The sequence below is a fragment of the Podarcis melisellensis genome, assembly GCF_964234715.1.
Source record: "Podarcis melisellensis genome assembly, chromosome: 6".
NCBI classification, from domain to species: domain Eukaryota; kingdom Metazoa; phylum Chordata; class Lepidosauria; order Squamata; family Lacertidae; genus Podarcis; species Podarcis melisellensis.
The window spans coordinates 40,310,425-40,322,477 of record NC_138538.1 but is presented as its reverse complement, the minus strand read 5'-3'; the positions used below and the strand labels follow the sequence as shown (position 1 = coordinate 40,322,477).

General features: G+C 44.9%; 1 protein-coding gene across 5 annotated transcripts in view; it reads right to left on the bottom strand.

Annotated features, from left to right (window-relative positions):
• BLACAT1 (BLACAT1 overlapping LEMD1 locus) overlaps nt 1–12,053 on the bottom strand; it is a 74,835-nt gene that overhangs the window by 42,372 nt on the left and 20,410 nt on the right. The window contains exon 1 of one of the 5 annotated variants that reach the window (XR_014169587.1): nt 9,857–10,178. The exons of 2 other annotated variants lie outside the window; for them this stretch is intronic. Coding sequence is in view for 1 of the 3 variants with exons in the window: in XM_081916496.1 (XP_081772622.1) it covers nt 5,653–5,655 (3 nt within the window). In the remaining 2 variants the exon portion in view is untranslated. Of the gene's footprint in view, nt 1–5,652; nt 6,472–9,856; nt 10,179–12,053 lie in introns of those variants that run through there. 2 more of the 5 variants (XM_081916499.1, XM_081916496.1) reach the window with 2 other exon arrangements.

The following is a 12,053-nucleotide window of genomic DNA, read 5'->3' as shown; positions in this document are numbered from 1 at the left end:
GCCCTGAAAAAAAAGGATGGGGAACCCATGTCCCTCCAGATGTTCACAGAATCATAGAACTGTAGAGTTGGAAGGGACTCCAGGGCCATCTAGTCCAACCTCCTGCAGTGCAGAAATCATTACAGTCGTACCTCAGGATAAGAACTTAATTTGTTCTGGAGGTCCGTTCTTAACCTGAAACTGTTCTTAACCTGAGGTACCACTTTAGCTAATGGGGCCTCCCACCACTGCCCCATGATTTTTGTTCTCATCCTGAAGCAAAGTTCTTAACCCGAGGTACTATTTCTGAGTTGGTGGAGTCTGTAACCTGAAGCTATAACCTGAAGGATCTATAACCTGAGGTACGACTGTACTAAAGAATCCCTGACAGATGGCCACCCAAAATCTGTTTAGAAACCTTTAGTGAAGGAGAGTCCACCACCTTCTGGGGGCGTCCATTCCACTGTCAAACAGTTCTTACCATCAGAACGTTCTTTCTTGTTACTTGAATCCTTTGGTTCAGGTCCTCGCTTCTGGAGCAGCAGAAAACAAACTTGTTCCATCTTCCAGGTGACAGCCCTTCAGAGATCTGAAGATGGGCCTCATATCATCTCTCAGTCTTCTTTTCTTCAGACTGAAACATACTCAACTCCCCCAACTATTCCACAAGGTCCTGCTTGTGAGCTCCTTATTGGGTCATCTGGTTGTCCCTTTGGCCTGATCCAAGCCCTTCTTTCAGTTCTAATATGGCTCCTGGGAGTCCCACATCAATCTGAGGGCCCCATGTCCGACTACCCCCTTTCTACAGCTAATTCAGCTTCCTACAAATCCCACCATCCCTGGCCATTGGCCATGCTGGGAGTTCAGCAACACCTGGAGAGCTGTATGCTCCTCTTCCCTGTCAGAAAGACAGCGAGTGCTTTTCCAAGGTGGGGTCCCTGCCAAAAAATATGCATGGCTGCACACCCCCAGAGTGAAATTGAAGTGACACTGGCAATTAACTGAGCGCTCAGTGCAGCAGATGATTTCTCTGTTGTTACATCTTTACTATAATTCTGAATGCTAACAAATTAAAGGGAATAATGAGAAAACTAAGTGCTCCCACACATATCTCCAAGGATGAAACTGGCCTGTGTGCATTTACTCTGTTGGAGTCGAGTATCTTGGATTAGATGAACTATGGCTCTTACAGGGAGTCAGGTTAATTTGGAGCATTTTTACTAAACCACTTTGACCAGGAAAGGGGGGGGTGGTTTACCTCCTGTTTCAAAAACAAATCTGGTCCCATTTCCTGAAATCTGATCCAATCTGATATGACATGAACTTTCAGCATTATAGTGGCCCCAAGTCCTCTGTTCATGTACCATTATCCTTTCCAAAAAAAGAGAGAAGTTTTCAGAAGGAAGGAGAGCAAATTAAGGCAAATGGGAAGACAAGAATGCTGGCAGAATCTCTGAGCTTCTTTTTCTGCGAACCAACCTCCCTGCGGACACCGCCTGCCTGCTGACATTCCACCAGCACCGGCTGAAGAATAATTAGCCAAGGCAGCTGCTGGAACGTTGGATTAAAATGATACTAGATGAATTTCATTTTGCTCCATTTCACTTGATTTGAGCTTTTGCTGTGCTCCCTCCCTCCTTTGCCTACTCCGACTGCTGCTGTTTAACACCCACATGGCAATTCCCCTAGTAATTCTGTTCCCTGCGTGTGCATTCAAAAGAACCTCATTTGAATGTCTGCTACCTCTTTCCCCCTTCCATCATAAGACTGTGACCAGATGCAGATTCCATGGTTTCAGCATCAATTGAAAAAAATTCTCCCCCGCCCCACACATGTTTACCATCTGGCCTGACAAAGAGTTCTGTGAAACCTGAAAGTTTGCACACTGTTTTGTGATATTTGGGTGGGACTAATAAAGGTATTGTTATAAAATGGAATTTGAAATATTTTTGATGAGCCAACATGGATACCTTTACTCTCTTTGTGACTTGGGGAAAAAACCAAAATTAGACACTCTCACCAACTGCTAGATAAAGCCACCCAGTTTGGCTGCAAAAAGAAAGATTCAAAATATGAAATCTCATAGGCTCTCAAACACTGGTGGCCATTGTATGTCATCTGTTGCATACTGAAAATATGATTGCAGTCTAGCCATCACACACACACCCCACACACAGTGGTTTTCAAGCTACATATTTGCTAGGGAACTTGGCTTTATGTAGGGTTTTTGGAGAAGCTTAGTGTTGATGGAAGAAATTCTTTGAAAGAAAGCTAATCACTGCCACTGTTCCCATGTAAAGCACAGCTATAGGTGAGTGTTGGGTGCACTATAGTCAGGGGTGGAGAATCTGTGGCCATCCAGATGTTGTTGGACCACAACTCCCATGGCCAGAGTGTGCTTTACATTGGAGGGCTCCAAACCAACCACAGCTCTGCTCTAGAGCATACTCTCACTTCACAGTGATTGGTGGTGAAGACAAGTGGTGTCCCACACAAATTGAATTTGAATATCCTAAAATCCTGTGCAACATTTAAAGGGTTCTTTATATTCTCTGTAGACAGATTGATGACATTGAAATATCAAGTTGACATACCTAGTCAAATACTACATGCATGCATGTAGGCCAAAGGCTATCAGATACTATAAGATATTGACTGTTTGATCCAAAAATGAAATCAAGTATCACTGGATCTCACATGTAGCTTTCAAATATCCTGAGAATATTCGGCAGATGTTTGAGCAGCCAAAGGTCACTGGCAGAATTTTTCATGCTAAAATGCAACTGCAAAGTCCCAAATAGGTAGAGTAGCCCCTGTGAGCTGTATTAGCATGGGCAATACGGAACTGCTCAGCCTTGCACTGCATATGAAATTCATAATTGGCTAGGCATGTAAAGTTTAGTAAGTCTAATAATTGGATATATCGATAACTGGATGATCAGTGGAACGTAATTATAATCAGCAGGGACAAAGTCTAAGTGCTCGAGCTAAGGGACAAAGGCACATTTGTCTATTTTTAAAGGCTATTTTGGCTCTAATACATTGGAGCTGGATCAGATAAGACTAGCCACTGAACACAAACAAGGGCAGCAAGGATTCTGTGAGGGCTGCTGCCACCTCTGATGACTCGCCTGCTGCTCTCTTTCTCTGGCAGGCTCATGAACCCTCTTCATTCTGGCTTCCACAGGGTGGCTGGATGAGGAGTTCAGTCTCCACCATGCCACCCAGAGGGAGACTGCGGAGGAACTGCAGCTGCTTCTTCCACCACCAACACCTGTCTGTGGTGCAACACCGAGAGCATAGATAGCTAACCTTTTATCAGCCAAATTCACCCTTCACCAATTCTCCCAGGGCCCCATGTCAGTGTTGCAGGTGGTCCAAGCAATTTTGAACACATACTGCCACACAGACAGAGGCACATAGCCCACCTCCTCAACTGATCCAGGCAAACCAGCTGAGGAGGAGGGTTGTTAATTCCCCTCCACTCATCAAGTGATTGATTTGCTGGCCAGGAAAGGGGTGATTTGTGGGGTAAATGCTGTGTCCAGTAAACAAACAAACGAATCATGTGGGTTGTTTTTTTGGGGGGGGTTAAAATTGATTGTGGGGGCTGGACTAGACCCCTGTACAAGGGCTTAGAAACCCCTGGCCTAGAGAGAAAGAGGATGAGCAAACAGGCAGCACCGCAGCAAAGAGAGGAGAGAAGTTGTCAATTACTGTTTTCTGTTTACAGTAATATCTCTCCTCACCAGCAATGGCGGCTCCTTTTTCAAAAGTGTGCCTAACATACTGTGCAGTTTGTCCTCAGGTCTCAGTGAGCGGTGACATTTATGCTATGGAAATGCAAGGAGAGCAGAGCTGCACCTGCCAGGTGCAGACCTGACCAGAAGCGTCCTCCTCTTTCATCCGTGGTAAGAGATCTAAGTTCCCGATAGGATTAAGAACTGGAAGCATCAGGATGAAAGGAGGTGAGGGATAATAAGTGCAGGGAACCTCAAAGAGCATGTTAGCAAACTGCAAAAGCTGTATCCATTCTCTCTGTTATGGTCACATATCCGTCTACTGCAAATATACCCAGGTTTAAGGAAATTTTTAAAAGCCAGGAACATTTTTGGCCAAACCTGGGATGGTAACGGGGCTGAACTGAGACCACCAAGAGACACTCAAAGCAAGAGGCACTGAACTAGGCACTGCTTCTCACCTGTCTCTTATGGTGTGGAAGGAGCAGGAAAGGGTTTTGGGTGGTAGTTTTGGGTGGCACAGTGGGTTAAACCGCAGAGCCTAGGGCTTGCCGATCAGAAGGTAAGTAGTTCAAATCCCCGCGACGGGGTCAGCTCACGTTACTCGGTTCCTGCTCCTGCCAACCTAGCAGTTCAAAAGCACGTCAATGTGCAAGTAGATAAATAGGTACCACTCTGGCGGGAAGGTAAACGGCATTTTCGTGCGCTGCTCTGGTTCGTCAGAAGTGGCTTAGTCATGCTGGCCACATGACCCAGAAGCTGTACGCCGGCTCCCTTGGCCAATAAAGCGAGATGAGCGCTGCAACCCCAGAGTCGTCCACGACTGGACCTAACGGTCAGGGGTCCCTTTACCTTTACCTTTACCTATGTCCTACTTTGCAGAGCACAGTCCTCACTTGGGAGGAGTCTGCTATTTGAAGGGCTACCCCAGTCCAAGGCTGCATACAAATCATGTACTTAAAAGGCATTTAAAACATGCAACCGTGCCAAGAATTGTGGGAACTGTAGTGTGTTAAGGGGTGCTGTGTGAGGAGTAAACTTCAGTTCCCAGGGGGTAACTAGGATCTAGGCTTCCCCACTATGCTAGGACATGTGGTATTTCTATTTAAATTTTAGCAAACATTTTTAAATCTGCACTGATGCATATGAATTAGCATGTGGAAATGTTAAGCAAATTCATATTCTCTTTCGTCTTCTTGTTTGACAACATGTAAGTAGTACCCTAAGGAAGACTGAGAGAGAGGCCTCTCATACTGGCATCCACATCATATTTGTAAAATAGGGTCTGCATGTGCAGCTTCAGCAGGTTTATACCCAGACTAATGACAGGTGAGATGGGAGAGCAGAGAGGGAGGGATGGATAGATAAACTCATTTAGGAATCAGTGAGGACAATAGAGTCTCAGTTCTGCAAAACAACCCCCAATAAGATCAGGAGTGCTGGGGTGGGGCAAGGGATAGAATACACAAGGCTTCAGTACATACATAGGCTTTGTCCCATTTTAACTGCTGTAGCTTTACCTCAAAGAATGCTGGGAATTGTAGTTTAAAAGTGATAGGAAACTGTGCCAGAGATCACTGGCGGAGGAAGAGGAGTGCGGGGGGAGCACAACACCCCCGGCAGCGCGATCCCCAGGGTGCCATCATGGCTGCCCCCACCCACCTGCGCTGGGCGCCCCACCCCAACAGGTGGCATGCCAAGCCATGCCCCCAGGACATGTGCCCCGCCCCTGCGGGCAGTGCGCCACGCCCCCTCCTGCTCTCCGCCCCCGGTGCCGGAGCATGAAGCTCCGCCACTGCCAGAGATCCCTAGCCCCCCTCTTGGAACACTGTCCAAGAGTGCAGTTTAATTATGCAGTGTAAAGAATGTGCAAGGCCTTTGAGCAATGCAGCTCTGGGACCGAGTCTTGCTTCCTGGCTTAAACATGTCTCACCATTTGGAGCTGCCAAATGTGGGAGACAGCAGCTCTGAGATGCAGAAATGTGGCTGGGAGTGTGCACAAAGGAGAAAGAGGAAGGCCTGAAGGGATCCTGATGGACTGAAAACTTGCTTGAATAAGCTGTTACTTCACAGGCATTGGGTTAAAAGAGCAATTGTGTATTACTAGCTGATTTAATGATGTGTGTTCTAATGCCTTTGCTTACTTGTCTGTTGTATTTCTACAGAGAATCTGTATTTTGCTGTTTGTTTGTAGATCTGGGGACAAATGTCTTGTTCTGGGGTGTGTGTGTATGTGTGTGTAGTATTCATTTGTGGGGATAGGCTGTATGTGAGACCCTCCTAACCCCTGGATCAAGCAAGTGTTCAAATATAACCCAGGATAGCTTCCTGATGAGGCGATTGTCTGGGTGATGGGCCATTAAAGGGAGCAAAGGAAAGAGGCGCTGTGTGAGATTGCAAATGGGTAGGGGGTGGAAACACGAACCCTTAGAATCTCACACCACTCAGAGATCCCCCCCTTTTCTTTTACAGAATACATTTTCAAAACACACACAGAGATCTTTTGCTATTTCAGTTTTCTGGCAATGGGACATCAGCAAATCCTCTTTTTCGTTTTGGAAATATGAACACTCTGTTCTGAATCATCTATAGGCTCACTCTGCTGATATTCACAGCTATAATCTAGCTCAATCTAGAGTATTCATAACCTTCTTTTCTGAGCATAAAGGGGGGGGGAGTTTCACATTTATCTTGATCTGTATCCCAAGTTTGAATCACAGAAACACAGGGTGGAATTCAGTGTCATAATCATCTGATTATGTGCAAGCATTGCACATTAAAGTGCAAGCATTTCCTCTAGCCAGCTGGAACAATCCCCCCTCTCCTCTCCCCACCTGTGCACTGGTCTGGGGGTTCTACTGACCCTCCAGCGTGGATTTAGGAGAGGTGCAGGGGATGTGCAGGGGGGAAATCCCATTACACTTGCAAGATCTTGTGCGCTGGCTTCCACTAGCACACCAGGTTGGTTGAATCAGAGCCACAGGGTGGCATTCAACCAATTTTTACTCATTGAAATTAATGGACCTAACTTAGTCGTGTTCATTCAGTTGTATGGTCGTACTCTGGGTAAAACTGAGCTGAATACCACACATGGAGTTAGAAGGAAGCTAAGAGGTCATCTAGTTCAAGCCGTTGCTCAGTGCAGGATTTGCAGTGCAGGATGCGTGCAACCAGAACACCACCGAGAGGAGGCTCCCCAGTCCTTGCTTAAATGCCTCAGAGACGGACAGCCTCCCCCCCCCCGGCTGCTCAAGACATTTTGCTGCCTGAAATGGAGCAGCAAATGGTGCCCTATTCCCACCATAAGTCAAGGTGCATGGCACCCAAGGCCGGCCAAGCTATTTGGGCAGCTGAGACAGAAAATCTAGTAACTGTCTCTTCTCCTTCTTGGCTGTAAAAAAACCACAACAATTACAAATTAAATATTTCACAACTTGCTGCCCTTTCATGACACCAGACTCAGCAACTAGCCACTAACTTGGGCTTGGACATAATGCTACGCCAAACTAGTTCCAAGTAGCGTGGCAGCAACAGGACCAGAGAAAGATCACATGGTGGCTGAAATATTCACTCCAGAAACTCACTTGTATTTCCTCATTTCTGCTGAGCTATGGTTTGGCTCAATGTTACATGCAAATTGGGCCACTGCCAACCAGTTCTCACCATTAGGGGAGTGTGCTTCCTCATGCTTAGCCAAAATTTGCTTCTCTGACATTTCCAGCTCTTGGGTCTAGTCCTGCCTTCTGGAGCAAAACAGACCAATTGTCCTCCATCTTCAGCTGTTCCTTTTATACTTACTTTTCTCTTATCCAGTCTAAACATACCCACCCAGCTCCATCACATTAGGATCCTATAGCTCAACAATTGATAGTTAGCAAATGTTCTTTGTACCCCCAAGCAGTGCACTTCTCCTCACCCAGGAGGTGTGCCAGAGCTGTCTCCAATCTATGGCTAGCAGTTTCTCCTTATTGAAAAAATATTAAGGCAGAAACAAAGGGAGTGCAGATTTCTTCCCAGCAGGGATGTGTCTGCATCGAGACTACGGTGTCTCCCCAGCTAGCTTGCTTTTAATAGACAAGTTCCATCGCACAGTATGGAGTACAAACAAGATTTCTCCACCTTCATTACAAATAAAGCCAGTGGGAGCAAGGCAATGACCAATAATGCCATGTCTATCTTATCCTGGGCGAACCTGCAGAGGATCTGGAAATGTGAGGCAAAATCAAAGGAAAAGGGAGATCCTATCTGAAGTTCAACATACTCTTTCATCTCACAATCATGCCAGCTGGCAAACACTATTAACACGAATCAATATCCCCATGGGGTTGTGGTGGGTGAGATCACACACACACACACACAGACACTTCCAAGATGCACTACTAATACAGTCTCAAATTCTATTCCTTTTTTGCTTTCTCATTCTCTCTCTTCACTCTTTATCTCCCTGTTCACCCTTTTCTTTTGTGTCCTTCTCAAGTAAGCTTCCAATAGAGAAAACAATTATTCATCTCATGAGCTTTCATGTTGACCATCTTTCTTTACTGGTAGGAGCGTAAATCAGTGAAAAGTCTTTAGTCTCTTTGCACCAAACTGTTATCTCTTAAATTGGCAGTTGGGAATACACCTAGAGTATCTTTTGCCAAGCTGGTGCCCTCCAGCTGCATTGGACTTCAATTCCCCTCAGCCCAACCAGCAACATTGATGGGAACTGTAGTCCCAAACACCTGGCTGGTGAAGACTGTCCCAGAATGCATCTTTATGTACACCCTTGAAGTAATTATAATAACTAAATGACTTTAATCAAGGTTCTCCCTTCTGAGAATTAATTCATCTTTCCTGTTTATGCCTGTTGATTGGGCTTCATAAAGACTTCCTTTAAAAAAATCTCAGTTGCTACGCTGAAGTTCTAGCTTTTACTTAGCACAATGTCGCATTTTAGAGGTGGTCATCTCCCTTCTCTGTAACTGTAACCAAAGACACGCTACTTTTTAAATAAAATCAAGCTACCTACCATTATCTATTGTTCAGGTCACACTCCTTTAAAGAGATGTAATTACTAACCTTGTGTCTTTCCCTTTCGCCTGCAGTCAAAGAGGGATACTTGACTGCAACAGATTAAGGAACTTTTTATCTGATCACATAGATATACAGGCAGCCATCAGTTAGTTGCAAACGGCATAAGAAAAAACAAAGGTTTTACTCATACACACAGATGGCAGTTGACAATAAGCAAGGACTTGTGCCTGATTGGGCTGATTCCATGAGCACAACTCAGTCTAAAGTCAACTGCATTCATTTCGAAATAACTTCTAAGAAATGTATGTAAGAGCAACATACCTAGTATATGTTGCCTGTCTCTACAGAAATAAACTTATGGTTATAAAGGCATGCATACTTCACACATGGCAGCAGCATTTTAATCATGCAGACATAAGAATTTTCTTTGTAGCATATAAACAAGATATGTATAGAGTGCAAAAAAATCAAAAAGTTGAGAGCTTATTAAAAACAAATTCATTTTAGTACACATATACACACACTCCTATAAAACTATTATCTGAAAAGAACATAGTGTCCAACCATTAGCAAAAGTAAACATATTATAAGCAAATGGTCCCATATGCCTGCATACAATTGTCTTATATTTAAAACAAATCTAAATTGAGCCAAAGAGCTCTGATCCAATAGGATTTATTGTGTGTGCATATGCACATTATTTATCTTTCCACTGCAGACATATGGGTATGTTTAGGACCCTATCCACATGCAGCTACTTGTCTTCGTATCCACTTAGGGTGACTTTCTTGGGAATGAAAATATATCTCCTGTTATTCATCAACGATCCACAGATTTATGCGAACATACTGATTGCAGGTATAACAAAACACTATTCAAACAAATGGGTGTGTGCATAAATGAGAACGTATGATTATCATTCACAGGCACTGGCATTCGATTCATTGCTTAAAATAAGAATAAAGGGCTACACACACACACACACACACACACACACAAAACACACAGATACAGCGTAACATTATATAGTACACAGTGCACACACATTCACAAAAATGTTACTCATGCTTTCTTCCACCAGACAAGACTTTAAACAAAGAAAGAGAAGAACACTGCCTTACTTTTCCCCCCTCTCTCCTCCTTTATGTGATTTCTTCCCTGGTGCCTTAATTTCAAGACTTCAGCAGAGCTGGAATTCTTGGGCAGAGATTACACAAAAGCAACTAACCAAACCGTTGAGCGCAAGAACACCGATTGACTCAGGATAGAGCTTGCTAGCAAAGAAAGGACAGAGAGAGACAAAGCCTAGCAATAAGAGCAGGGTTGAATAGGTATCTTCCTAATTGTAAGGGGTGTGTGTGTGTGTGTGTGTGTGTGTGCAAGGAAGGGGGGAGGGAAGCCCTTGGACGAGTGCATATGAAGAGGCCTCCCTCCCTCTGGCATAGGCTATGGAAAGGAGCTTTGCAACCTGAAAGTGAGGTTATTGAATACATTATTCCCCATCCCTTGCTCTCTCCTCATTGGGCCGCAGCGCAGGCAAGACTTCTGCATCAATGGTGTTATGATGAGATCTTTACATTCACCGCACAGTTCCACACTGTTACCTTCTGCTAGGGCAGGCTCCTGGATCTGGGCATTATTACCCAGTTAGGAAGCTCAATTAAGAACCTAATTAATTCTAAAGTGAAAAAGCACCAAATTAATTTGCAGTCTCTCTCCCTCAGGCACACACACTATATTATTTCTGTCTCCCTGCGACCAGATTTTAAAAATCACAACTCTCAATTTATTTTATGATTTCAACACGACAGGAAATAGTATTCTGTGTCTCAAAGAGCAGCGCCTCCTTTATGAAATGTAGCTAGCCATCTATTGTTCGCCACCAGCACTTCCTTTGTATCTTTTGGCTTCCCTTGAGGTCCGTTTCTGAGGTGGCAATTTGCAATCACAGACTAGCTTATAAAGAGTGACAAGATTTGTGGGGGTCTGATTAAAGGACAGGTCATCCAAATCACTTTTCTGGAGTTGAACATGGGAAGAGGACCTGATAGGAATCTAGGATTTGGTCCATCTTTGTATCGGTCCACATAAAGGTGTTCTAGTGAGCACTCAAGACTGAGTGATGCACACTGGGGTCTTTTCTTATTAGGCTGGGCAGAAAAACAGAAGCCACCGCTCCCCTTCCACCCGCCAGCATCTGTGCAACTTTCAGAAGCAGCAATGATGGTACAAACATTGTGTGCTCTTGATCTTTCTTTTTGACTTTGTTCCTAGCTGGGCTTCTTTTTTAAAAAAATTATTATTGTTATTATTTGGCTTGGCGGCTTTCATTTGCATGATCCTCACAATGGAGCTAGACAGAACTTTTGTTCTTAGTGGATGAATGGTCACTAAAAATAACTGTGCCGCTGAAGATTTGCTTCTGTAATTCTTTTCATGAAGTGAATTGCCATTAAGAAATGTTTTGCAATAGGAGTCCAGTTCTGCAGAACCAGGCTGATCTACCCAGAGATGGAGGGCTCTGCCTATGACTCACCTGGCAAAGAGGTGAATACAGTTTGGAGATATAGTTTGCTGCTTATCTAGTGTCTAGACTCTAGTATGATTGCCACTGGTGGCTGTATCTACAGATCTCACTATCTCCTGAGCACATGCAGAATATTGGTATCCCACAGACCCAAAGGAAATGATAGGAAAGGGAAATTTAGATAAATGCAAAACTCTGCAAAAGGGGCTCTGGCACTTTTGGGTGCATCCAAAAATGGCACAGCTTGTTTTGTGAGATTTGGTACTGATCAACTGCAAAAGCAAATGGACTTATTCATACATTTCACCCAGCAGTCTGCTTATGATGCTCAGTCCACAGCCCTCTTTTCCAATGTAAAATCTTGTATCCAGTGGCAGAGCAAGCCAATTGGGCGCCTGGGGCAGCACATGGGGTGGGATGAGCCAGGGCAGGATGCTCCATGGAGTCTGCCTGCCTGCTCCCACTCAGCTGCCCTACAGCTGAGGGGGAGGTAGCGGGCAGACCGTTTGGGGCAGTGCAGAGCCTGAGGGTGCCCAAGCCACTGCGTCACTCCCAAGAGAGATGAATGGCTAGGGCACACTGCAGGCCCCGCAGTGAGTGCCACCCAGCATTTTGTCACCCCCCTCAGTGGTGACACCCAGGGAGACTGTCCCCACTGCACCCCCTTACTCCACCCATGCTTGTATCCTGCTGAACTGTCTCTTGACTGATCCTTCATGCTGGTATCCACCTGTCTCAAGAGTCCATGGAGTGTGCCTCCGGGGTGAAGCCAAACTGCTGCTTTAGCAGCA